The sequence below is a fragment of the Rhinoderma darwinii genome, chromosome 2, assembly GCF_050947455.1.
Source record: "Rhinoderma darwinii isolate aRhiDar2 chromosome 2, aRhiDar2.hap1, whole genome shotgun sequence".
Classification (NCBI taxonomy): domain Eukaryota; kingdom Metazoa; phylum Chordata; class Amphibia; order Anura; family Rhinodermatidae; genus Rhinoderma; species Rhinoderma darwinii.
This window is the reverse complement of record NC_134688.1, coordinates 253,029,172-253,056,474: the sequence shown is the minus strand read 5'-3', so window position 1 is coordinate 253,056,474 and position 27,303 is coordinate 253,029,172. Positions and strand designations below refer to the sequence as shown.

Sequence of the window (27,303 nt, the reverse complement as noted above, 5' to 3'; positions counted from 1 at the left end):
TATGTAAGAAATACAGGCCTAAATAATTCATCAATATTTTATGCAACTGGAGGGTGTGTGCATAAATGACAAAGACGACTGAAGCATAGAATGTGTAAAATATTTTATTTAACGTATTTCATGAGATCAAGGAAATTTCTAGCACTTCATGAATTACACTTAGATCACCTCTGCCGCGGGACCTCCTTCAGCCGCTGTATCTTTGAAGCAGGAAACCGAGTGTGGAAAGTTACATTAGACATACAATTGTTATTTGACCCCTGCATGACATTGCCTTACTAGTGGGAATAAAGGGGGACTTAGGCACAAGTTTCCCACTTTTTAAAGTACAAGGGATAAAAGTAGTTATAATTCTTATTGGGCATAGTTGTATAAAATACACAGCCAAGTCAGGACTAGACCACATGACGTCTTGTGATAATATACAAGTAAATAGGCATCAGTCCCTTGATCTTTTTGAGCAGCAATATTTTTTTTCTTTCAAGTCCATAAGGTTTTATAACAGTGAAAGTATTCACTGCCACATTAGAATTCATGTTTTTGCACATATGATACAATCTTCAATGATATTTGTATTCATAGAGGAACTGGGGTTAGGAGGCTGAGGCACACTTGAATTCTGCACTTAGCGGCCCTGTCAATTTAGCCTGTGCTATAGAATTGCGTTCCTGACATGGACTACAATACAGCATCTTTCTATTACAAACCAGAACGAAGTGTTAATAAAGTGAATTAACTTGTGCAGGGTCTCCTTCTCTAGAAGCATAACTAGAAGTTTAGAATAAAAAAAGATCTGTTGACCCAAACGAGACGGCACACCTTGCAGATCCAAGTAAGGGGGGGGGGGGGGGGGGAGACAAGCTTGATAAACAACGCATTCGGAAAGTCTTAAGACCCTTTACATTTTTTTCACATTTTGTCATGTTGAGGCCTTATGATGAAATATAAAACAAATTAAAAAAAAAAAAAAATCACGTTCCCCCCCCCATCATTCTGCACTCAGTACCCCATAATGACCAAGTGAAAACAGAATTTGACATTTTTTCAAGTTTATTAAAAAAGAACAACATTTCGCATGAACATAAGTATTCAGACCCTTTGCTAGGACACTTGAAATTTAGCTCTGGGGGCCTCTCATTTCTCTAGATCATCTTTGAAATGTTTCTTCACCTTGATTGGAGTCCACCTGTGGTAAATTCATTTGATTGGACATGATTTGGAAAGTCCCACCTGTCTATATAAGGTCTCACAGCTGACAATGCATATCAGAGCGGAAACCAAGCCATGAGGAGGAAAGAACTGCCTGTAGCGCTCACAGACAGGATTGTGTGGAGGCACAGATCTGGAGAAGGGTACAAAAAAACAAACCGGAAAAAAAAAAAAAAACTGACTTCTGCTACACTAAAAAAAATCCCAAGAGCACAGTGGCCTCCATGATTCTTAAATGCAAGACGTTTGGAACAAGCAGGACTCTTCCTAGAGCTGGCCGCCCCACCAAACGAAGTCATCGTGGTAGAAGGGCCTTGGTAGGAGAGGTGACCAAGGACCCAATGGTCACTCTGGCTGAGCTCCAAAGATCCTGTGTGCAGATGGGAGAAACTTCCAGAAGGTCAACCATCACTCCAGCATTCCACCAGTCTGGGCTTTATGGCAGAGTGGCCAGAAAGAAGCTTCTCCTCAGTAAAAGACACATAAAAGCCCATCTGGAGTTTGCAAAAAAAGCAGGTAAAGCACTCTCAGACTGAGAAACAAGATTCTGTGGTCTGATCAAAGCAAGAGGAAACTTTTTGCCCTCCATTCTAAGGGTATGTTCACACACAGTTTTTTCAGGCGTATTTCTGAGCGTAAATGCCTTGACGTACGCCTGGAAAAACACTAGCAAGACGCCTACAAATAGTCTAAAATGGTCTGAATACTTATGTCAATGCAATATTTTCGTTTTTCCTTTTCAATAAATGAGCAAATATTACGAACCTTCTGTTTTCACCTTGTCATTATGGAGTATTGAGTGCAGAATGATGGGGAAAAACTAGAATTTTTTTTTTCCCTCTTCATTTTAGCACAAGGCTTCAACATAACAAAATGTGACAAGATTTAAAGGGTCTGAAGACTTTCCAAATGCATTGAACAAAAATATGGATGCAAACCTGCTGGCCAAGTCTTCAGCAGAAGCTTGGATACAGTGCAAAATATGGCTGCCGTTCTAAAAATCGCAAATTCATCCATGTTTGGCATGAGCCTTTAAATAATGGCATTCTGACTGACATGGTTGCGGGAGAGGGGGAGATTAGAGGACTTATTTTCGATGTTATTTGGACTATTAGCTGCCATAAAAAACACAGATAGCAAAGGATTTGGCTTAAGGCTGGAAGCAGTGCTCAAACAAAGCATCATTAGAGCCGTGGTGGCAGCAGAGAGATGTGAAGGGCCCTGAGCAGTACGGATGTTCATCTCTATCACCTGCATCCCTTACTTTGGATCACTTGCTGTAGACCTAGCCAATTTCAAAAAGATTAGTTTGTCTAAAAAAAAATATTACAAAAAATGACCCTCATATAGTGCTCGCCCACCTGCACCTGAAGGGGGGAAAAAAATAAAATGCCAGCGTCATTCATTTGGTCCAGTCAACTTCCCCAGTATCCTCTTGCTTTGCCTGAATACAGGTGTTTTTATATGTGCTCTGTATTCATTTTATAGTTGGTGCCCCCCTTAAATGTTTAATACTTGAGCCAATACATTGAGGCAGCGCCTGAACTCTGTAGATCTCACCTGCTCTGTTACATTTTGACATTAAAAGGTTAATTGCACATGGACCTATATTCTTTCCCCTGCCCAGCTTCTAAATGAGGAGAAAACGTATAGAAACCTGCTTTGATTCTTTTTTTTTGCCTATTGTGGCACTTATTGTAGTTTTGGTGGGACGGAGGAGAGACCAGTCTATAGATGTTGATTGTTCTTTTCCACTTGATCCATTGCCCTGGGTCGCAAGAGTCTGGTCAACCTGGGTCTTTCCATTCAGTTTTATTGCATACAGCAGTGACCATTGGCATCCTTGAATCGCAAGCGCATCTTGGGCCTGTACTTCTCCAGATAAAGCAGCTGTTTGGAGTTAAACGCTCCTCTTCGTTTCCTAGCAGTAGGGAAACATACCTGGTTTTAACAAGTTTTGATAATGGTTTTTAAGAGACCACAACGTGTAAATCGGGACTCAAAAGTGATTCTGATACTAAATAGTCAATCTGAACCAAGGATAAGAAAGGGTAACCCCCTTTCCTCTTCAGCCATTTTTAGTATTTTCACTTTTGCTTTTTCCTCCCCACCTTCCAAAAGCTATAATTTTTTATATTTTTCCGTCTATATAGCCATATGACGGCTTGTTTATTGCGGGACATCATGTAGTTTTTCATGGCACCATTTATTGTACTGCATAATGTACTGGGAAGCTCAAAAAATTGTGGGGTGCAACGGGCAAAAAAAACAGCGATTATGCCATTTTTGTTGGGGGGGTTTTGTTTTTATGGCGTCCATCAGGCGGTAAAAACGACATGCACCTTATTCTACAGGTGGATACGATTATGGCAATACCAAATTTATATGTTTTGTTTTAGGTTTTACCACTTCTAAAAAAAAACAAAAAAAAACTATTTGCTAAATTAAAAAAATCTTGGTCACCATATTCTGAGAGCTAGAACTTTATTTTTAAATCACTTTAGGAGGTGTGAGGGCTTAAATTTCGCGGGGCAAGCTGTAGTTTTCACCGATACCATTTTGGGGTACATGCGACTTTTTGATCACTTTTTATTACATTTTTTAGGAGCGCTAAGGTGACAAAAAAACAGCAATTTGACAGTTTTATATATTTTTTTTTTGCGCCATTCACCGAGCGGGTTAAATAACGCTATATTGTGATAGTCCGGACTTTTACAGACGCAGTGATACCAGTTATGTTAACTTTGATATTTTATTTTTTTTAACATTGATTTAGGATAAAAATTTGAAAAGATATTTTTTTGAACTCCATACTTTGTTTTTTTTTTTATGTTACAAAAAAAATAATAGCTTTTTACTTATTTTATTAGTCCCCCATAGGGGACTTGAAGCAGCGATCATTGGATCGCTTGCATGATATACATGTATTGCCGTATATCGTGATTCTGACAGTCTCCTTTGAAGCCCTGCCTGAGGCAGAGCTTCAAAGGAGTACAAAGATGGCGGACCTGGAGGACTTGGTTAGGCCCCCAGACTGCCATAACAACCATGGTTACCGGCCGATCGTGCCCCGATAGCTTGTTTGAGGGGGCGCCCCCCTTATTCTAACTTTAAATGCTGCAGTCGCGATTGACCGCGGCATTTATGGTGTTAAACGGGCGGAATCAAAGTGAACTTTGATTCCACCCCTTGCAGCGAGTTGACGTACAGTTACATGATAAAGCGTTAAGGGGTTAAATCAAAATCATTTTCACAATGGTGACAAATTCTACGGAGGTTTTCTTATCGGTTATCAGCTAAATAGAACATTAGTGCATATACATTAACCCCTTAGTGACCAGCCCATTTTAGGCCCTAATGACCAAGCTATTTTATTCGTTTTTCTGTAGTCGCATTCAAAGAGCTATAATTTTGTTATTTTTCCGTCTACATAGCTGTATGAGGACTTGTTTTTTGCAGGATTAGTTGTACTTTTTAATGGCACCATTTTTGGGTACATATAATTTTTTTATTAACTTTTTTTGGGGGGGGGGGGGAATTATAAAAAAAACTGAACTTCCGCCATTGTTCTATGCGTTTTTAAATTGACGCCGTTCACTATGCGATGTAAATAACATGTTACCTTTATTCTGTGGGTCTGTACGATTACGGCGATACCACATATGTAGAGGTTTTTTTATGTTTTACGACTTTTGCACAATAAAAACACTTTTGAACTGAAATTATTTGTTTTTGCATCGTCGCTTTCCAAGAGCCGTAACTTAATTTTTCCATCAATGTAGTGATTTTTTTGGGCTTGTTTTCTGCGGTACGAGACGTACGTTTGATTGGTACTGTTTTGGGGTGCATGGGACTTATTGATTCATTTTTATTATGACTTTTTGGGGGGGGCAATGGAAAAAATAGCAATTTCGCCATTGTTTTTTGCGTTTTCTTTTTTACGGTGTTCACCTTGCGGTTTAAATATTAACTTTATTAATGGAGTCATTACGGTCGCGGCGATACCATATATGTGTACTTTTATTTATTTTTTACACTTTTACTAAATAAAGCCACTTGTTATGGGAAAAAATGGTTTTTTGTTTTTTTTTACTGTAACTTTTATTATTAATCATCTTTATTTCACATTTATTATTTATTTCATTAGTCCCACTAGGGGACTTTACTGTGCGATCTTCAGATCGCTGCTATAATGCTCTGGTATACTTCGTATACCAGAGCATTATTGCCTGTCAGTGTAAATCTGACAGGCAATCTATTAGGACGTGCCTCCGGCGCGTCCCAACAGGCATATGTCCAGGGCAGACCTGGGGGCTTTTATCAAGCCCCCGGCTGCCATGACACCCCATCGGAGACCCGCGATTGCATTCGCGGGCCGCCGATGGGTGACAGAGGGAGCTCACTCCCTTTGTAAACAAAGTTAAAATGCCGCGGTCGCTATTGACGGCGGCATTTAACGGGTTAAACGGCCGCGATCGAAGTAAACTTCGATCGCGGGCGTTTGAGCAGGAGCTCAGCTGTCATCAGACAGCAGAGCCCCGGCTCCTGCCTGCACGGGAGACCCGTGCAGGACTTAGACTAGGCGAACGTTAAAAGGCGTCAGCCTAGCCTAAGGCCCCTTAGTGACCGACGTGAAAAGGCGTATTGGTGGTCACTAAGGGGTTAAGCATATATAGGTTATGCATCCAATGCACTTAACCACAGATGCCATAAGAAAAGGGTGGTGTAGGTCCACTTTCTCCAGAAAGCTGCTCGCTCCCCTATTTAAGCAAGACGTATAAAGTCTGAATAAAACGGTTTAACAAGCAGCTTTTGCAGAGCATTGTTTAGACAGGAACGGAAGTCTCAGGAGGTAAGGTCAAGATGCGAAGGGAGGAAGGAGGTGTTGGTGGAAGAGAGCAAGTCTGTTAATGAGTTCACTTACTGCCTGATAAACTGCACAGCATCCTCGTACTTCATCCCGCATTCAATCAGCGCGAGAGCAACCAGCACAGGGGCCCTGGAAGGACAGTACAGAGATTAGTTGTGTGCGCAATTCATAGACTGGATCCTTGGGGCTCACCTGAGGTGCAGACACCCGAAAAGTATGATTAATTGGATTAAAACCAACTGCACATCACCCATCCACTACCAGACCTACCCACAACACTGCGCAGAACGACATTTGCTCTAAAGCCTGACTGCCCGCCCTTATATTATTTGGCTGGGTGTAAAACGGAAAAGTAGGTCAAATAAGACTACAGTATGAGCTGCTTCGCTGGTATACTGTTAAGGGTTAAAGTTCTTTGCATACCTTACTCCAGAGTAGATTTAATGATAACCGCATTTATTAAAGTCCAGCTCAACTGAAAATAAGCATTCGATCAGCCTAGTTTAAGCCCACAGCTCATATCCTGCAGTTTTCTTCACTTTTGCTGCCATACACGTTATCATCTGCATCTTAGCAAGCTGCCAGTCTGGGTCCAGCAACATTCCCCTCTACAAACACTCAAAACCCCCTGTGCCCACAGGCAGCGCCTGCCAGCGCCAGTATAATAAGTGCTCTACGCTAATTAAACAGATCCATGGCACACCAATTATCCATCACAAACACACCAGATGCTGCTTCATATCTTTTACTGACATTATCTTGCAACCCATCCAAAACCCACAAAAAAAAACAAAAACAAAAAACACAATACAGGGGACTAAAAAGGAGTCAAATATTCATATTCTCCATTCAAAATACATAATGATGTGCACATCTGGAAGCAATGTACCCACCTGCCCAGTCCTGCCACACAGTGTACTGCAATGCAGCAACCTGGTTCCTCACGAAATTTGGTTTTTAAGAGATTTAGCCAATCATCCACTATTTGCGTAGGAGGTGGCGCTCCATCATCAAATGGCCAGTCCTAAAGCGGTAAAAGAAAAGCAAACACATCACTCCCAGGACTAACGACTTCAGATGCCTGAAAAGGGGTTTTCCGAGTAACACATTTTTCATTGCTTAAATGACGAGTGATGATTATTTACTTACAGACGGATGCGGTGTCTGTCAGAAGCAATGTACCGGCGTTTTCAGTGCCGGTTACCTGGCCACGTCAGCGCCCACAGTTCATTGGTAGTCAGTGGTTACGACCACCTGTCCACTAGGGCTAAACACGCCCCCAGCGGTCGGTGCACAACATGTGACCCAAATACATGACCCTGATTTGACTCATTCGAAGGGTGAATATTTGTATTTTTTTTTTCCTTTTTCACAGCATAGATGGTGATTTTATATAGAATAAAAATTGGTAACGCAATTTTTTTTATTTGCCACAAAAGTAATACGCTCAGTAACGTCATAGCAATGTCGCAAATTTCCATGGCAACAGACTGAAGTTTTGGGTCCCAGCGCTAAACACAGCGCTCATTTTGAGTTGCAAGCTAAAGATGTTCAAAGTGAAAGCGCGGCTGAAGTCTTTTCAAAGCTTCATGCCGTTTTCTACCCTCTAAATGGCAATACTGGAGTTAAAGGGGTTTTCCCATAACTGAACGGCACAAACGTGTCTGGTTGCTAGGGACACTGATTAGTTACAGTCTATTCATTGGAAACCAGCCTAAAATATGCAAGTAATTAAAGGGGTTTTCCCATGAAGGACATTTAGGGCACATCCACAGGATAGATGCAGGTCCCATCTGCCACCTGCTGCCTCCCGGTCACATACTGATTACATGGTCAGGAGTTACAGAAACCGCGTAACTCGCTGAGCTATGCCATTTCCGTACCTCCCATAGTAGTTACAGAAATTGCGTAGCTCAGCAAGTTATGCGGTTTCCGTGACTCCCGGCCACATGCGGATTACATGATCGGGAGGCAGCATGTGACAGATGGGACCAGCATCTATCGTGTGGATATGTCAAATGTCCTTCATTAAGAAATCTCATCTACGCTGTGCAGATTTTTGTGCATAAATTGACCTACGGTGCCTATTTTAAAATCTGCCGCATTTCAAATTATCCTGCGGTTCCACATGCGAACTGTATTGGACTAGTTTTACCGGGAAAAAAAAAAAACACACCAAAATCCGCAGCATAGAACCGCACCAAAATGTAAAACAAAAAAAAAACGCACCTAAAAATGCACCATTAGGTGCAGTTTTAACGGCAGAATTACGTGCATTTTCAGCATCAAAGTACGCAACCTGTGCCTTTAGCCTTCGAGAATTTTCTGCATGCAGGTCTAGTATTTCAATATTTCAAAAACCGCTTTACGCAGAGCAAGATAAAAAACAGGATGGTAAACACTCACTAGCACTTGTATTCCTTCCTTCTCTACCGGAGCCTTGTCATATGTGGCTTCACAAACTCTCACAAGAGTGGTGACTCCATATTTCTTCAGCTCCTAAGAAAAAACAAAAAAAATAACACTTTACAAGAAGAACAAGTTATGGATTAAGAAGAATGAAGAATACTTTTTGATTTTTCATTGGTCAGCAATACGGTTCCTCATGGCATAAGCTGGTAGGTAGATGCGCTTTATATTATAACCATTTAGTGAGGATTGATCAACAGTTGATTCTCTTTCAAATTCGAAGAGTATTTTCCCTGGAAATATTAAGAAGCTTGAGTCGTTCTTTCAGTGAAGTTGTTAAAAAGGTTTTCCAGTCATAAGAATCTAATGGCCCATTCTCAGGAGAGGCCATCAATATCTGTCTAGTGGGGGTCCGACTGCCGGCACTCCCGCCGATCAGCTGTACGAGTGCTGCTCCCCCCTTCATTTCTTTTGCTGCTAACACTGAATCGCAGACACACTTTTAGGGGCGATTCACGGTATTACAGCCTTCTCCCATTCAAGTGAATAGACTAATACTGTGAACCGACGCTACAAGTGTTAGCGATTCACAGTACGAGCAGTGACCGTAATAAAGGGGGAAGTAATGCTCCTACGAGCGCCGCGTCCCCTTCAAAACTGATCGCAGGGATTCCCGAGACTGACCCCAACCGATCAATTATGGATGGCCTATCCTAAACATGTGTACTTCCTCACTAGAACGCCCAAGATAAAAAGGTGCCTCTGGGTGGTATGAAATCACCCACGTACTGTAGGCATAAAAGCAAATGGTGGTAGGGCGAGGGGGACAAAAACTAGCGACAGGTAATGTGTGGATTTAATAATCAATTCCATGATGGAGAAATTATATGCATCCATGACAGAAAAAACAATAAATAAAACCCTCAACACAGGGGATGTGTAATAAAAAAATAATTCATTATATATGTCCCAGGATTTTATTAAAAAAATTTAAAATTCTATTTTCTTTTTTTATAGGTCTGTCAGAAGCTGGGATAGCGGTGTTATCGAAGCTTTCCACTGTATGCAGATCCACAAGCAGACTCCTCCATACATTTCTGGAGGTATCGGGGGATTACGGCAAACACTTCTGCTTTGTTTTTCTCTTATCTGCTCCTCACATTATCGTCTACAAGAATTCTCCCCTGCAACCCCCACGCTCTGGAACTCTCGATCATTCAAGCTCAAAGGCAGCCTGAAGACCCTGCTCCGCAAAATGCTTACAACCTACAATAACCCTGCTGCCACGACTCCAAGAGCAGCTTCTACCCTCTGTCTACTTCAGTCTCCTCCCACTTTCCTTGTAGATTGTAATTCCTCGCAGGAAGGGACCTCTCCTTCCGTACCGGTTGATGTTTTTTTTGTGCTTGTTTTTATAGTCTCATGTTGTAACCCCTTAATGACCAGCCTATTTTAAACCTTAATGACCAAGCCATTTTTTACGTTTTTCCATCGTCGCATTCCAAGAGCTATAACCTTTTTATTTTTGCGTCGACATAGCTGTATAAGGTTTTGTTTTTTGCGGGACAAGTTGTATTTTTTTAATAGCACCATTTTGAGGTCCATATTATCTATAGATTAACTTTTATTAATTTGGGGAGGGGGGGGGGGGAAATAGAAAAAAAAACCTGAAATTTCGCCACTTTTTCGCATCTTAAATCTACGCCGTTTACCGTGTGATATAAATAACACAATAGCTTTATTCAGCGGGTTGTTACGATTGCAACGATACCAAAATGTGCATATTTTTTTATATGTTTTACCACTTTTACACAGTAAGGGTATGTGCACACACACTAATTACGTCCGTAATTGACGGACGTATTTCGGCCGCAAGTAGTGGACCGAACACAGTGCAGGGAGCCGGGCTCCTAGCATCATACTTATGTACGACGCTAGGAGTCCCTGCCTCTCCGTGGAACTACTGTCCCGTACTGAAAACATGATTACAGTACGGGACAGTTGTCCGGCAGCGAGGCAGGGACTTCTAGCATCGTACATAACTATGATGCTAGGAGCCCGGCTCCCTGCACTGTGTTCGGTCCGGGACTTGCGGCCGAAATAAGTCCGTCAATTACGGCCGTAATTAGTGTGTGTGCACATACCCTAAAAACGCTTTTTTTTCAAAATTATTTGTTTTTGTGTCTCCATATTTGAAGAGCCATAACTTTTTTATTGTTCCGCCGATGCGGTTGTATGAGGGCTTTTTTTTGCGGGAAGACTTGTCGTTTTTATTGGTACCATTTTGGAGTAGATGCGACTTTTTGATTACTTTTTATCACATTTTTTTTTAAGCCAGGATTCACAGTAAACAGCAATTTTGCCATAGTTTTTTTATTACATTTTTTACGGCGTTCACCGTGCGGGTTAAATAATGTAATAGATTTATAGTCGTTACGGACGCGGCGATACCAAATATGTGTAACTTTTTTACTTTATTTTGTTTTTTTAATAGTAAAGCATTTTGTAAGGGGAAAAAGGTGGGTTTTCATGTTTTTAAAAAAAAATAAAAAATTAGAATTAACTTTAATTTTTTTTTTTTACTAGTCCCACTAGGGGACTTTATAATAGCGATCGGAGAATCGCATATTAATAGACTGCAATACTTTTGTATTGCAGTGTATTACTGCCTGTCCGTTTAAAACGGACAGGCATCTGCTAGGTCATGCCTGCGGCATGATCTAGCAGGCATTCGCTCCAGGCAGACCTGGGGGCCTTTCTTAGGCCATCGGAGACACAGACACTCGGCGATCTTATCACCGGGTGTCGGTGGGAGAGAGAGGGAGCTCCATCCCTCGCTCAAAAACCACTCGGATGCGGTGCTCGCTATTGTGCACCGCATCTGAGGGGTTAAACGGGTGAGATCGATACTAATATCGATCTCACACGGCAGAGCAGGGACGCCCCCAGCCCTCAGCTGCCTCTGGTAGCTGAGAGCAGGGAGATTTGACGGCTCCCTGCTCTGTTTACTTTATCCTGATGCAGTGCCGTAAAAAGGCATATGCATCAGAATAAAGCCTGTTAGTGAAAAGGCGTATTGGCGGTCACTAACTGGTTAAACCCTGCTTCAGATGTACAGAAAAACAATAAATCTGATACCTGTTGGCCATCAGATCTCTATTAGAAGTGATCTGCACACAGAGGATTGTTGGGAGGATACAAATCATGTCCTCCCTGCATGCTCCTCTCATCCATCAGACTGTTTAAAGAGGCTCTGTCACCAGATTTTGCAGCCCCTATCTGCTATTGCAGCAGGTAGGCGCTGCAATGTAGATTACAGTAACGTTTTTATTTTTAAAAAACGAGCATTTTTGGCCAAGTTATGACCATTTTCGTATTTATGCAAATGAGGCTTGCAAAAGTACAACTGGGCGTGTTGAAAAGTAAAAGTACAACTGGGCGTGTATTATGTGCGTACATCGGGGCGTGTTTACTACTTTTACTAGCTGGGCTTTCTGATGAGAAGTATCATCCACTTCGCTTCACAACGCCCAGCTTCTGGCAGTGCAGATCTGTGACGTCACTCACAGGTCCTGCATCGTGTCGGCACCAGAGGCTGCAGATGATTCTGCAGCAGCATCAGCATTTGCAGGTAAGTAGCTACATGGACTTACCTGCAAACGCCGATGCTGCTGCAGAATCATCTGTAGCCTCTGGTGCCGACACGATGCAGGACCTGTGAGTGACGTCACAGCGTGATCTCTCGAGAACACGGCTGTGTCTGCACTGCCAGAAGCTGGGCGTTCTGAAGAGAAGTGGATGATACTTCTCATCAGAAAGCCCAGCTAGTAAAAGTAGTAAACACGCCCCGATGTACGCACATAATACACGCCCAGTTGTACTTTTACTTTTCAACACGCCCAGTTGTACTTTTGCAAGCCTCATTTGCATAAATACGAAAATGGTCATAACTTGGCCAAAAATGCTTGTTTTTTAAAAATAAAAACGTTACTGTAATCTACATTGCAGCGCCTATCTGCTGCAATAGCAGATAGGGGTTGCAAAATCTGGTGACAGAGCCTCTTTAAAGTCTATGAGGTCATCGTGCCATCATGGGTTTCTTTGGAAGTGTAAAAAAAAAAAATCATCTGAAGTGATCAGTAATGTACAAAAATAAAATAAAAAATGTAATATTAAAAATTCTGAATTATTCAAATATAACTTTTACTTTGTAACTAAAACCACAATTGATGCCCCCCCATCATTTTATCTCACCCAAAAAAAAAAAAGGATCAAAAAGTTGTATAACCAAAAATGGTAGCAATAAAACCTACAGCTCGCACCGAAAGAAAAACAAGCCCTTAGTCTCCTCCATTGACCGAAAAGTGAAAAAAAAAAAAGTTAAGCCTCATTATATGACGACATAGAAATGTTTCGGTTTTTAACAAAAAAAATTTCTTTGTAAAAATAGTACATCTTAAACCAAAAAAAAAAAAAAAAACCCACACACTACATAAAACTTGGTATCGCTGTAATTAGATTGATCCGCAAAATAAAAGTTAACATGTCGTTTTTATTTTTTTTGCAGTTTCCCAGTACATGATATCACTAAAAAAAATACAACACATCCCGCAAAAAAAAAAACAAAAACCTTTATATGGCTATATCAATGGGAAAAAAAAAAAACGTTTTTGGTCGTGGAAGGCGGTAAATGTGTCCTGACAGTGAATAGACATTACTACCAGCCAGACGTGATGTCTATTCAGAATCCTGACCCTTTGGTAACGTTTGTGTGAGTTTTACAGCACAGCAAGCCTAATCTCGCGAGATTACGCTGTAAACAGTCATTTAAAAACGAGATTACGCTTGTGCTGTAAATTTCACACAAACGTTACGGAAGTGTCAGGATTCTGAATAGAAATCACGTCTTGGATGGTAGTGATGTCTAGTCACTGTCAGGACACTTGAGTAACGTTAATATGTGAGTAAGTGACTGCACATAGTAATCTAGCTAGATCACTATGTGCTGTGTAAATGAATGGAGAGAAGTGTATGACGCTGATTGGTCACGGATTGGTCAGTGTCATACACTTCTCTCCATAACGCCCACTTGGTCAAAAAGTAAAACACGCCCAGTTGTCCATTAAGAAAGTCATTAGCATAAAACTAATATAGGCCAAAACTCTGGCAAAAATGATAGTTTAAATAAAAACCACTGCTGTTATCTACATTACAGCACCGATCACATTATGTACAAGATATGCCACTTATAATGTGGTGACAGAGGCTCATTAACCTGTTAGTGACCGGCCCATAGTCTTTTTACGTCGATCACTAACGGGCCTTATTCCGATGCCATAGACTTTTTACGTCGCGGCATCGGAATAAGTAAACAGAGCAGGGAGCTGTCAAATCTCCCTGCTCTCAGCTGCCAGAGGTAGCTGAGGGCTGGGGGCGTCCCTGCTCTGCCGGGTGAGATCGATATTAGTATCGATCTCACCCGTTTAACCCCTCAGATGCGGTGCGAAATAGCGAGCACCGCATCTGAGTGGTTTTGGAGGGAGGGAGGGAGCGCCCTCTGTCCCCCACCGACAACCGGCGATAAGATCGCCGAGTGCCTGTGTCTTCCATGGCAACCGGGGGCCTAATAAAGGCCCCCAGGTCTGCCTGGAGCGAATGCCTGCTAGATCATGCCGCAGGCATGACCTAGCAGATGCCTGTCCGTTTTAAACGGACAGACATAATACACTGCAATACAAAAGTATTGCAGTGTATTATAATAGCGATCGGAGAATCGCATATTAAAGTCCCCTAGTGGGACTAGTAAAAAAAAAAAAAAAAAAAAAAAAAGTTAAATAAAAGTTAATAAAAATAAAATGTGAAAAAAAAAAAAAAATGAAAAACCGACTTTTTCCCCTTACAGGCTGCTTTACTATTAAAAATCCCCAAAATAAAAGTAAAAAAGTTACACATATTTGGTATCGCCGCGTCCGTAACGACCCCGACTATAAAGCTATTACATTACTTAACCCACACGGTGAACGCCGTAAAAAAATAAAATAAAAAACGACGGAAAAAATTGCTGTTTTCTGTGAATCCTGACTTTAAAAAAAATGTGATTAAAAACTGATCAAAAAGTCGCATCTGCTCCAAAATTGTACTAATAAAAACTACAAGTCTTCCCGCAAAAAACAAGACCTTATACAGCTATGTCGACGGAAAAACAAAAAAAAGAGTTATAGCTCTTGGAATGAGACGATGGAAAAACGTAAAAAATAGCCTGGTCATTAAGGTTTAAAATAGGCTGGTCATTAAGGGGTTAAACAAGATTACCTCTATTTACATTGCTACATGAGAAATATGCTGCAGCGATGTAAATCACCAAATTGGCAAAGTAAGAGGTACATTTGCCATTCAAAAATAAAAAAACACGCAAAGAGATGCTCCCACGCAATAGAACTCAGCACAATTATGCATTTAAGGTTGAGTTCACACGTCGGTGAAAATGCATTTTGCTGCAAATCTTAGCAAAAAAAAAAAAACACAAAACATTTTGACCATGACGTCCGGTCCCAGCCTTGTAGTAATGCACACAAGTGCGGACACCAGCAGTCTACCATCCCCAGTAACTTTACTTTCAAGGTAAAATAAGTAAAATCTGAGGGCAAAAAAATAAAAAAAAAAATAAAAAAACAGACAAACATTCAATTATGAATTCCATGCATCTACAAATGTATAGTTTTATGAAGTTTATTCTGGAATTAACAGTAGTTTTTCCTATGTCAAATGTTTGGCAAGCATTAGAAGTGTAAGCTTTTCTCAGCAGGTACAGTAGTAAGAGTCTATAGTGATCACCTTCAGGTCAGGCTGTAATCCAGATAATCCTGCACATTAGGTCTTGCTCAGATACTAAATACTACTAGTAAGGCGGACTGATGAGCAGAACATCCGCTTGCCCTTGAATTCACAAGGCCCGCTAAGATCTCGACATTACCATGGAAGCGGTTTTTACACATTTTCCCCATACAAATTCAGATTCTTGTACAAATATAGGATAAGACCATAATAATTGTCCTTTAGATTTGCTACCTACTGCACATACTTAATCATATAAACCAGGAGAATTTGTGGTTAGTAATATAATCTTAGAAGTCGCCATAGAGGGATACAATGCACAAAATAATGTTAGATTACAAAGTAGCATGAACATCACAAAGCACCAAAATAATTTCCAGTACAGTGCCTGGTGTAAAGGTGACATGTCCCAGAACACCGATCACCAAAGAAATCAGTGTAGGGACTGAACCAGCAAAAGATGCTAGGAGATTTCAGCTCTGAAGCCTGCAAAACAGAATGCAGCTCTCTCTAGTCCATACTACAGACTCATCAGTGGTACAAAGATAAATGATTGAACGTATTACTTACTCAGTATGTAGACTAAAAATGCCATACAAAAAAGGTGGACATACATTGTGAAAAATTAAAAAAGGAAAAAACCTGGATTGACAAACATTTAAAAAACATTTTTTTTTTAAATTACACACTAGAATAATAATTTTGTCACAAATTATTAAAAAATACAAGGCTTCGTTCACATCTGTGTAGTGACATTCCATTGTTCTCCGCAGAGGAGCAGAACAAGGGAATGTTGGAAACAACGGTTCCGTTACAGAGAGCGCCGGCGGCCGACGGAACCCATTGACTTCAATGGGTTCCATCGACGTGTCCGTGATTTTACCGGACAACCTTGCAGCATGCTGCGCTATTGTCTCCAGTAACCCCTTCCGGATCTGTGGCGGAGGCCCTTAACAGAGTCTCCAACGCAAATATGAACAAAGCCTAAGTGGCAAATGTCCCCAGTATGAAGAAGCCTCTGAAACACATTCCCATATCCCAAGAAACCTGTTTGAGTAGTACTACATACCTCTGTGAACTTGTTGAGTGTGGCATTAGTTGGATTATGAGTGATTAGAAAACGCATACACTCGTATGATATTTCCACTGGAGCTGGACGGTTCATTGTGATAAGTTTAAAAAAATACGTTTTATTTAAAAAAAAAAAAAAAACTGAAAAATTCACAGCAAAATATTAAAAATTTCTAAAAAGAAAAAATTATATATATATTTGCAGGTGGAAAAAAAAGTATTTATTGCAAAGTCCCAAATGAGAGATGTTTATTTCTTGGAGATAAGATCTTTTGGGATGCAGAAGAGCATCCAAAAGAAACCTCTCACATTACTCCTTCGAGGAAAAATGGACTTAAAAATATATATTGAAACCGAAGGGCTCTACTACTGTGAGGCACTCATTAAAGGAGAGTATTTTCCTTTCAAAATTCTTCCCTTCACAAAAGGAAAAGTGAAGTAGTGAAAAATATTCGGCTTTGAGGTGGGATAATAAATAAGAACTCCCATATGCTTTTTTGAATCTGACAAGAGACTGGAGGGGTGGGCTCAGGATGTCAACCGAAAAGCCTCTCTGCTCACTTGTCTGCACCAACGCTGTGCTGAGCCTGGCAGTATTCTGTCCTTACTCGCCGAATCGCCATAAATGTGCGACATATATTCCAAGAGTAACCCTGAAACAGAGAAAATAAAGACACCATAAGAACATGAATAAAAATAAAAAAAAACAGCAAATGCATAAGTGTAAAGGTGCCACAGGTTACATAAATAACCAGCAGGAAAAGCTAAACACGTAAGGAATCGTTCACATCTGCGTTGGAGGTAAAAAAAAATGCTGGTCAAAGTAACACAGTATGCGGTGCTATTTTGTAAAACGACAGACACCATGGCGGAAACCAGAAGGTACCCATTAACGCCAATGGGTTCCGTTGGGAACCGATGGTGTCTGTCATGTAACCTATCCGGCATTTCCGACATTTCATTGTTCAGCTCCTATGAAGAAGCATAGTAACAGAAACATTGACGCAGGCGTGAACCAAAAGCATAAGCTTGCCATTCCATATTACAAAGATGAATTATTGCTTTAACCTTTACGAGTTTGAGTTCACGTGACAATAATGTAAACACTACAAAAGATTCCCGAAACAAAATGCTCTATGCAAAGCACATTACGACATACCACAAGCCGCTATATATAACCCAGAACAATGCCACCCAAGAAAAAGAAGAGCCCAGTGATCAGAAAAAAACAAAACACTAAATGGTACAAGAATTAGAAGCTACTGACGTAAAGAAGTTATTTTATCAATAAACACCCACGAGAGACTATGAATGGAACATTAAATATCTAGACACCTCTTCACACTACATAGTAAAGATAAGTGTCACCAAACACAAATCTGCATAGAACAGATACAAAGGGTAGCAGCTTGTGCTTCTGAGAATCGCAACGTGCAGCCGTGCTATGACCTATGGTATGGAAGCACTGGCTAGGAGAGTAATGGGTCAATGGCCGGCTAGGAAGTTAATGAGTTAAGAGGTTAGTGAGTGGGCTGCTTACAGCCCAGACTACTAGGTTGGCCAGGATTCATGCTGCTGGACATGGTTCACATAACACCCCGCCATTGAGCTCTTTATCAATGAGCTGCCGGAGTTCATGAGATTCCAGTGCATTACATAGGCTACAACCCACTCATAGCATTACCATGCCAAAAGGAGGCTCAATTGATATAATAAAAAGGTAGAATACAACCCCGGTAGTCTTCAATGAAATATATATGACATATGGAGTACTTGCAATGATAAATGTGACAATTACATAACATGATCTTTAGAAGAAAATGTCTCATTGTGGCTCTGTTCACATGTGTAGGCCCTTCCATTTCTTACGGATTTGTCAAATTTAAACAGAAAATGACGTAAGAGAAAACACGGAAGGTAAACTATTAATATTTTTTTCGTTTTTTGTTCGTTAGGCAACCAATATACAGATCCATCTTTTTCTGTATTTAGGTTTATTTTTTGGATGCAGGAAGTGGTGCGCATGCACAGTAGAAAAAAAAAACAACTCATCTGTTAAACAGAATGAATAAAGGATCCGTTTCGTAGCAGTCATCGAATTATTTCAATGTTAAAAAACAAAGAAAAAAAACAAAAACTCAAACACCCAGAAAGCTCCTCCGTCGCAGATCCGGCAGGGTTTGCCGGAATTTACCAGACACCATAGCACAGCATGCTGCGCTACGGTGTCGGGTAAAAATCACGGACACCCCGATGGAATCCATTAACGTCAATGGATTCCGTCGACAATATCCGTTATGCAACGGAATAGTTGGTTCCGTTACTCACTTGTTCTGCTCCTGACGTAGCAGAACACACCAACGCAGGTGTAAACCCAGCCTAAAATATTGTTTCCAGCAAAAAGATGAAAACCTGACAGAACGGAGCCGAACTGGAAACGGAGGCTAAAAAAGCAAAATCACATTGAAATCAATGGGTACTATGACGGAAACGTTTCTCTCCATTCCTACGACTGAACAGAAAACACAATGCAGATGTGAAGAGCCTAAGAATGGTTAAGTCTATGGCCAACTATAGCCCGTTGTTGCCAAGCTACTTTAAGAGACCACCCACACTACCTACTAGTTAGTCACCTCTTCTGCAATTTAAGTCTTCATTCACACGGTTTGTGACCTACCTATCATTCATCAAGAACAGGAGTCTGCAGGACTAACACACTGAAGGGGTTAAGACAAACTAGTCTCATGATAAAGAGACAGTTCTTGCTCCCAACCTTGCCGGTGTATCAGATACTACACAGTACATAAAAACACTATAAACTGTACGGAGGACCCCAGAAGTACAGGATGTCTATGGGCAGCGTCTAAAGGGTTAACGACAGATGATACGTCGCCATTGTGAACAGAGCCTTAGACTGAATATTTCTGGAGTGTAGGTCACACATACACATTCTTTTCTATGGGTACATCTTATGGTGTCCCTGAATATTTGGGAGCATTTCATCAATTCTTCTATAGGGAGACTTGATATTATTGTTTGGTTTCATCTTTAACCCTTTAAGGACCCGACCAATTTTGGCCTTGAGAACAGAACAAATTTTTTCTATTTCCCTCTTTGCATCCTGACGCTCATAACTTTTTTATTTTTTGTACGAAGTAGTTGTATTGGACTTTGTTTTTTGCGGGACGGGTTGTACTTTATGTAGGTACCATTTTTTTGGTACATTTACATTATTGTTTAATTTACACACATTTTTATTTTGGCGAAAATGCAAAAAAAAAAAACATACACCGATCATAAATAATGTTATACATTAGTTGTACAGGTTGATACGGTCGTGGCGATACCAAATATGTCTATATTATTTCATGTTTTGGGACACATTTTTTTACAATCAAAAAGCTTTTTAAAATAGATTTGTGGTTGTGTCTTTTTAATTAATTTCTTTTTTTTTTTTTTTTTTTTTTTAAATCCCAGAGGGATTTTTCATTTTGATTTTTTTAACTGCAATGTACTGAAAAAGTTATGGGCTTTGATCACGACACAGGGATTTTCTGTGATGCGATCAAAGGGCAGTCCCCCCTCTTATTTACTTTGAATGCCACGATCGGCTGTGATGGCGGCATGCAATGGGTTGACGGCGGAGAGAAGGAGGTTTCTCTTTTATCCGCCATTAGAGCAGGGCTGCGGCTGTGCATTACAGCCGTTGCTCCGCTCCCAATCATGTGCAGACACGGCTGTCACACAGGACGAGAATGCTTGTCCTAATGCGCAAAGTACCCGCCACTCAGGACGAGTATTCTTGTCCTGTTTCGGCAAGTAGTAAACACATGTTTAGTCAACTAAAGCAATGGTTGAGTTATAAAACTCTTTAAATAGGACCTGTCCCCTTTCCTGACAGGTCTGTTTTTTGTAAATCATTTTATTTCTCATAAAAATAAATAACCTTTTGAATAGTCAGGAGAGCCGGGGTCTCAAAACACACAGCCTGCATGTGGCCCCTGAGACAGTCATCCGCAGCCAGCGGGGTACCGAAGCTCCCTCGGGAGAGGACGAATAGGGAGCGTGCCAGCGTTCCTTCAGGACGTCATGATGGAGCGCAATCCCTTTCCCACCCTGCTGGATCGTTGGTGGTAGGCGAGCAAGGACCACACAGCCCCCTGTAGATGGCGCCCTACCCTATACCATTGTAGTTCACTCCATTGGGGCTCCCTCTAGGACTGGAATCCACAGCTAGAGCGTTGCATATATGGACAGTGACTTCAGGGGCCCCTCCAGTAGAGGAATACCCAGCCCGAGCAACACTCTAGCCGGAGAATCCGGTCCAGGAGGATCCCCTGACATCACTATCCATATATGGACAGTGACTTCAGGGGCTCATCCAGCAGAGGAATACCCGGCAGAGCTTCTGGCTGGGGACTCCACTCCTAGAGGGAGCCCCAATCGAGCTAACTACAAAAGGGAACGGTTCCATTCTTGTGCCTGCCAAACACTGCCAACTGAGCAGCCAGACTGTATTTAGCAACACTTAAACCGAATTGTTAAAATAAGCACGTAGAGCGTCCGGTACATTTATTGTTATAGTAAGCAATTCGTTATTTGAACTACTATAACGATACTACATTAACAATAATATGGTATTGTATCAAACTTGAAATTAATGCGGACGGTCAACTTCACATTTTTTTTCTATATGTGGCCCATTTACCCGGCCGAGTTTGAGACCCCTGCTTTAAATGGTCTGCCGGTCACATTTACTCCAATGTGTATGGGCACCTTTAGTTTGGTCACATTGAGAGTTTGTAGAATATGCACAATAGCGAAAGTAAACTCCAAAGTCTTTATACCGCTTGACCATGCATAACAGTAGAAGGGGATATGAGGAAGTAAGTTTCTGTTAGGATTAGGCCTCACGCACACGACCGTAAGAGTTTTCACTGTCCACAAATATGGACCAAACGGCTACATATACACATCCGTAGCCATCTGCAATTGCGGAAGTGCCCATAAACTATGGGCGAGTCTGATGAAATTGCAGACAAGAATAGGACATGTTCTATATTTTTGCAGATAATTTCTACGGCAGACACATCTGTAAATATACGGAACGGTGTCCGTGGCCAATAAAAATGTATGGGTCTGTAATTTCAGGATGAAACCTACGGTTGTGTGCACGGGCCCTTAGGCCCCATGAACACGACCGTGCCCGTAATCACGGTCCGGCACGGGCGGCGAAAGTAACTCGCATTTGCAGCTCGTTCTCTCATTATAAAGTATAGGAGCACGGTCCGTAAGATAAAAATAAAATAAATAGGACATGTCCTATTTTTTTTCGGAAGGTTTCTACGACATGGACGCCTTCCTGTAAATATACGGGAAGGGGTCAGTCAGCCATAGAAATGAATGGGTCCGTAATTACGGTCCATAAGTACACACGAAATCTGCGGTTCTGTGCATGGGGCCTTAATGTTGCACTTTATCTTAAGGTATTGAATATGAAGGGCATAGATTTCTGGCTTCTAACCTCGTGACTAGAAATGGCACAGTAATTTTATTGTTATATTGTTTTGCCAAGGCGGTTGGTACCTGAATAATCCAGTTCCTCATATTTAATACGATCAGCGACATGTGAACAAAGCAGGGCCACGAAGTCCATGTGAGGGACGCAGGGCCAAGAATTTAGGACTGAGAGACTCAAACCCCCACCTATTGGAGCAGACTCCTACACACAGGTCCTGCTTTACTACCTTTATGTTGGACAGGAACCAGAAGCTGCACGGACTGGCTGGCCTTGTACAGGCAGCAACAGCTTAGATTTTGAAAGGTGTACGAAATGCAGATACTGGAGGAGTGGTGGGATCACATTTCAAAATAGTCAGAGCAAAGGAACATGGACATACTGTTCAAGAGAACCTCCGAAACACATGCAAATAGAGGAAACAAGGCAATGTTCCATGAGCATTACACCAGCAGTCAAAACCCAGGAGGAGAAAAAAAATAAAATAAAAAAAAACACATCCAATCTCAAAATATGAAAATCCATGACTGCCGTTTACCTCAATATTCCCTTACCACCTCCCATATCACACACACAGGGGTCTGTAAAGCGATTATATGGGGAGTTACATGTCGGGGTCCTAGCAATAGAAAGCTGGTGGTTACTGGAGATTTTCATGCCCTAAATAGCGGTTCTGAGGGTTTAGGAATATATATTTTAGGCACAGCGTGTGATATTAGTATACAATATATGTATATATTTTACACATTACTTCAGGTTTCCAGCAGAAGGGTTCATGCACACAGCAAAGCCAGCACCGTCCTTGGTATGAAGCAACACGGCTTCCATGCACGTCATACAGGCTGTCGTATATGTACAGACATTTTACAGGCATACATAGTCAGATTGAACACGCAGCTTTTTTTTCCTCTTATGGATTCATACAGCTTCATATGAAATTGAAGTATACAGTGGAGGCCTCATGCATATCTATGGTAACCCTATTACGGAACACAGCCGTGTGCATGATCCCTCAGGGACAAATACACACAATGTTCCATTGGACTCCATACGTACGAAGCTATTTTATTCTAAGGAACCATACAGCCTTCATGCACTGCCGTACAGGTTCTGTGCAATGGATTCTGCCATACGCATCAGACCTAAGGCTTACAGACTTGTGGTCCCAATTCCATCCTAAATGGGCTGGGATGCAAGCGGTGACATCCTATTGACAGCCTTTACTAAGCAGACACAAAGTTATTCAACTATCTTTTCAGTTATTGCCAATACTTCGCATACACCTGAACAAACCCTTTAAGGCCTAGTTCACACTTTTTTTTTTTTGCAGGCGGAAAAAAAAAAACAGTCTCAAAATTCCTTTAGGAATTTTGTAGCAGATTTTGACCTGCCTGCCCTCTTTGCCAAGTTTTTTGGCCACGGCCATTTTGCCGTGAGCAAAAAATGCTGCGAAAATAGCTTTTTTTTGCCTCTTATTGATGTCAATGGAAGGTCAAAGACGGAAATGCCTGAAAAAAAGGGCATGACTTTTTTTCCCTACAAGCATTTATTTCGCAAAAAAACGCCTCCACCTCCCATCAAAAATCCACGTGTGGCGTTTGACCTTTTTTTGGCAGGGTTTCAGACGTGGTTCCCACTTTGAAAAGAGCGCCAAAAATCTGTGGTAACAGGGCCTAAGATGACCTGGCCATAACCAATACATAATGATGCAGCACACCAGCCAGATCTAAACTCTGAACAAAAATGGCAGCAACATGATCAATACTTTCCTATTTCAAGGCTTCGCTGGCATCCATATTCAACGTGGTATAATTACATGCCAGAAACGCACTTTTAATATTAAAACAGGTCACATTACTACGTTTACAGGGCTATTCTAAAAGTTGCAACACAAATTGTTGCAAACAACTGTCAGAGGTATCCATGTGCTTCTCATTTCAGAAAGAATGGTGGCACAGCAAATTCAGTCACATATACGAAGGCCCCATGCACACAAACTTATTTTTTCCCGTCCATAAATACGGGTCCTTTGTCACCTGTATTTACAGAAACCGGTTTTCCCTCGGCTATATTGCACTGCACTAAATCGGCAGCCCCTTCTCTCTATCAGCGCTGGATAGAGAGAAGGGGCAGCCCTCACGGGCAGTTTTTGCAGCGATTGAAAGTAAAAGAAGTTCATAGGTACCCCGGCCGTTGTCTTGTGACGCGTCCCTCTTCTGACATCCAGTCCGACCTCCCTGGATGACGTGGCAGTCCATGTGACCGCTGCAGCCTGTGATTGGCTGCAGCGGTCACATGGGCTGAAACGTTATCCCAGGAGGCCAGACTGGAGGAAGAGGCAGGGAGTCCTGGGTAAGTATTAACTTTTTTTTGTTACAGGTTTTTGAAGTTAACATTTGACATGTATATTGTGAGCGCCGAGCATGGTACTCACTGTCCAGGGTGCTGAAAGAGTTACTGTTGACCAGTGTAGCCCCTTCTCTCTATCCCACACTGATCGTTTAACTCTTTCAGCACCCTGGACAGTGACTATCCCCTGACCTCGCAACGCTCCCGTAATTACGGGTGCACACAAGTAGCTACAAGTAATTACGGGAGCCCCATAGACTTCTATGGGCCTGCCTGTGCCGTAATTACGGCCTCAAATAGGACATGTTCTATATTTTTCAACGGCCCGGGCACCTTCCTGTAAGCAAACGGGAAGGTACCCGTGGCCAATAGAAGTCTATGGGCCCGTAATTACGGCCGTTTTTACGTTCGTGTGCATGGGGCCTAAGTATGTGGACCAGCGTACAATAAACCATAAAATGAGTCGAGTGGCAGCAAACGTCAACTTTCACAAATCTTCACACCTAGAAGAACTCAACACGTGATGGATTTATGTAGGTCAGATAACATTTGTTTAGCGCAAGTGCAATGAGGATCCATTAAATAAGAAACGACTGCAATATCAGTTATATGAAATAAGAGCACCTGTTCATAAAGTTTTTGCACAATATTTAAAAACAAATAAAATAGTAGCATAACACTATAAAGAATGTGACATTTATAAAAAAAAAATAATTCCATTCTACCGTTCACATGGCACATTATATACAGGGAAGGGAAATGTTGAGGTAAATGTCACTGCTGGAATCCCTCTGTCAATTTCCACTAAAGGTCCTATTACACGGAGCGATATGGGCACAACGAGCTAGTATGGTGATGAGCAGTCGTTACTGTGATCGCTTGTTTCCATACGTTTCTATCATGTCGGCAGCGCGTCTCCCAGTTGACACAGGGAGATATGCTGCAGACACCGAGAATATTTTCTGCTGCATAAAAAAAAAAAAAAAAAAAAAAAAAAATCAGCCGATGAATGAACGTTTGCTCGCTCATCGGCTGATTATTACACGGATTACTCAGGGCAGTGATCGGGAACACTTGTTTGCCCAATCATTGGCCATTGCCCATTAGACCATGTTCTTACAGTGCAGATTTGATACAGATTATGCATTAAGCCAAAATCAGAACTGGATCCAGAAGAGAAGACCTATAACAAGGCCTTCCTTTACATAATTCTTCTGTTTAGGTTATGCTCCGGTCTTGGTCTTAAAAAATACATGCAAAAACTGCACTGTGTGAACAAGGCCTAAGGGTGCAGTCACACACAGCAGATTGTGTTGCAACTGAAAATCAGTTCGTCATCTGAATGTGGATGTTTCTGAAGCAGGTACATGGATTTCTCCATATTCCACTCAGATGAATGGAACGGATATTCAGTCACAACAAAATCTGCCAGGTGTGACTGCACCGTTATTTGGGTGACTTTCTACTAATCCACATACCAAACAGGTTTTCATAGGGCTCCTAATACTACAACATTGTTTCAGTGATATTATCTGTAATGCCTGAAGCACATGACCGCGTGTGCCGGTCGAGTCAAATCCGTGATACATGAAAAGATAGAACATGTCTCATCTTTCCACGGATCGGAGTCAGGTCAGTTTTCACGGACCCTAATAACCCGCTAAAGTGAATGGGTCCGTGGAAACTATCGGGTGCCTCTCAGATGCCGTAAAAAAAAGGCCAGAGTGGCACAGTCATGTGTAACTGGCAGAAAAAGCGTGATTTAGTTTTAAGCCATATATAAGAACTCAAGCCGGTGTTCAAATACTATGGCAGGCACTTTCATTACTAATAGACATGACATCTCTGGACTATGGAATATGCAATGCTCATAAACCCATGACTTCTGTGCCTGCAGTCTAGGAGATCGAACCTGTGCGGCCAGAGGAAATCGAGGTTCTCTGAAGAGACTCCAGGAAGAGGGTGTCAGCCTCACAGAACGCGTCAACATGCTGAGCTACGTATGTCAGCCGAAAGTCTGAGAATCTTCATATCACACAGCCCCCCACGCAGCATCTCTTAGGTAGCAGACAATCTGTGCCTTCTCTTCAGCCCAGCAGTAGCTTGCTGTAATAACTTGTATTACTCAAATCAAGCTTAAAGAGGCTCTGTCACCAGATTTTGTAACCCCTATCTCCTATTGCAGCAGATCGGCGCTGCAATGTAGATTACAGTAACGTTTTTATTTTTAAAAAACGAGCATTTTTGGCCAAGTTATGACCATTTTTGTATTTATGCAAATGAGGCTTGCAAAAGTACAACTGGGCGTGTTTAAAAGTAAAAGTCCAAGTGGGCGTGTATTATGTGCGTACATCGGGGCGTGTTTACTACTTTTACTAGCTGGGCGTTGTGTATAGAAGTATCATCCACTTCTCTTCACAACGCCCAGCTTCTGGCAGTGCAGACACAGCGTGTTCGAGAGATCACGCTGTGACGTCACTCACAGGTCCTGCATCGTGTCAGACGAGCCGGCACCAGGGGCTACAGATGATTCTGCAGCAGCATCGGCGTTTGCAGGTAAATCGATGTACCTACTTACCTGCAAACGCTGATGCTGCTGCAGAATCAACTGTAGCCTCTGGTGCCGACACGATACAGGACCTGTGAGTGACATCACAGATCTGCACTGCCAGAAGCTGGGCGTTGTGAAGAGAAGTGGATGACACTTCTATACACAACGCCCAGCTAGTAAAAGTAGTAAACACGCCCCGATGTACGCACATAATACACGCCCAGTTGTACTTTTACTTTTCAACACGCCCAGTTGTACTTTTGCAAGCCTCATTTGCATAAATACAAAAATGGTCATAACTTGGCCAAAAATGCTCGTTTTTTTTAAATAAAAATATTACTGTAATCTACATTGCAGCGCCTATCTGCTGCAATAGCAGATAGGGGCTGCAAAATCTGGTGACAGAGCCTCTTTAACCCTCTCGTGACCAAAGGTCATTGATGCCAGTGCCCAGGGCAAATGTTTCATTTCTGATATGCACGGCTTTAAACG

At 41.7% G+C, this 27,303-nt stretch overlaps 1 protein-coding gene across 3 annotated transcripts in view; it reads right to left on the bottom strand.

The window, feature by feature from the left end:
* Window positions 1-86: 86 nt before the first annotated feature.
* PTP4A2 (protein tyrosine phosphatase 4A2) overlaps window positions 87-27,303 on the bottom strand; it is a 46,486-nt gene continuing 19,269 nt past the window's right edge. For 2 of the 3 annotated variants that reach the window (XM_075853149.1, XM_075853148.1), the window contains exons 2-6: window positions 16,392-17,046; window positions 8,486-8,578; window positions 6,973-7,103; window positions 6,134-6,208; window positions 87-3,130 (exon numbers count right to left, since the gene is read on the bottom strand). In XM_075853149.1, coding sequence (XP_075709264.1) covers window positions 3,022-3,130; window positions 6,134-6,208; window positions 6,973-7,103; window positions 8,486-8,578; window positions 16,392-16,487 — 504 coding nt within the window. In that variant the 5' untranslated portion in view covers window positions 16,488-17,046 and the 3' untranslated portion in view covers window positions 87-3,021. The remainder of the gene's footprint in view (window positions 3,131-6,133; window positions 6,209-6,972; window positions 7,104-8,485; window positions 8,579-16,391; window positions 17,047-27,303) is intronic. The other variant, XM_075853150.1, reaches the window with a different exon arrangement.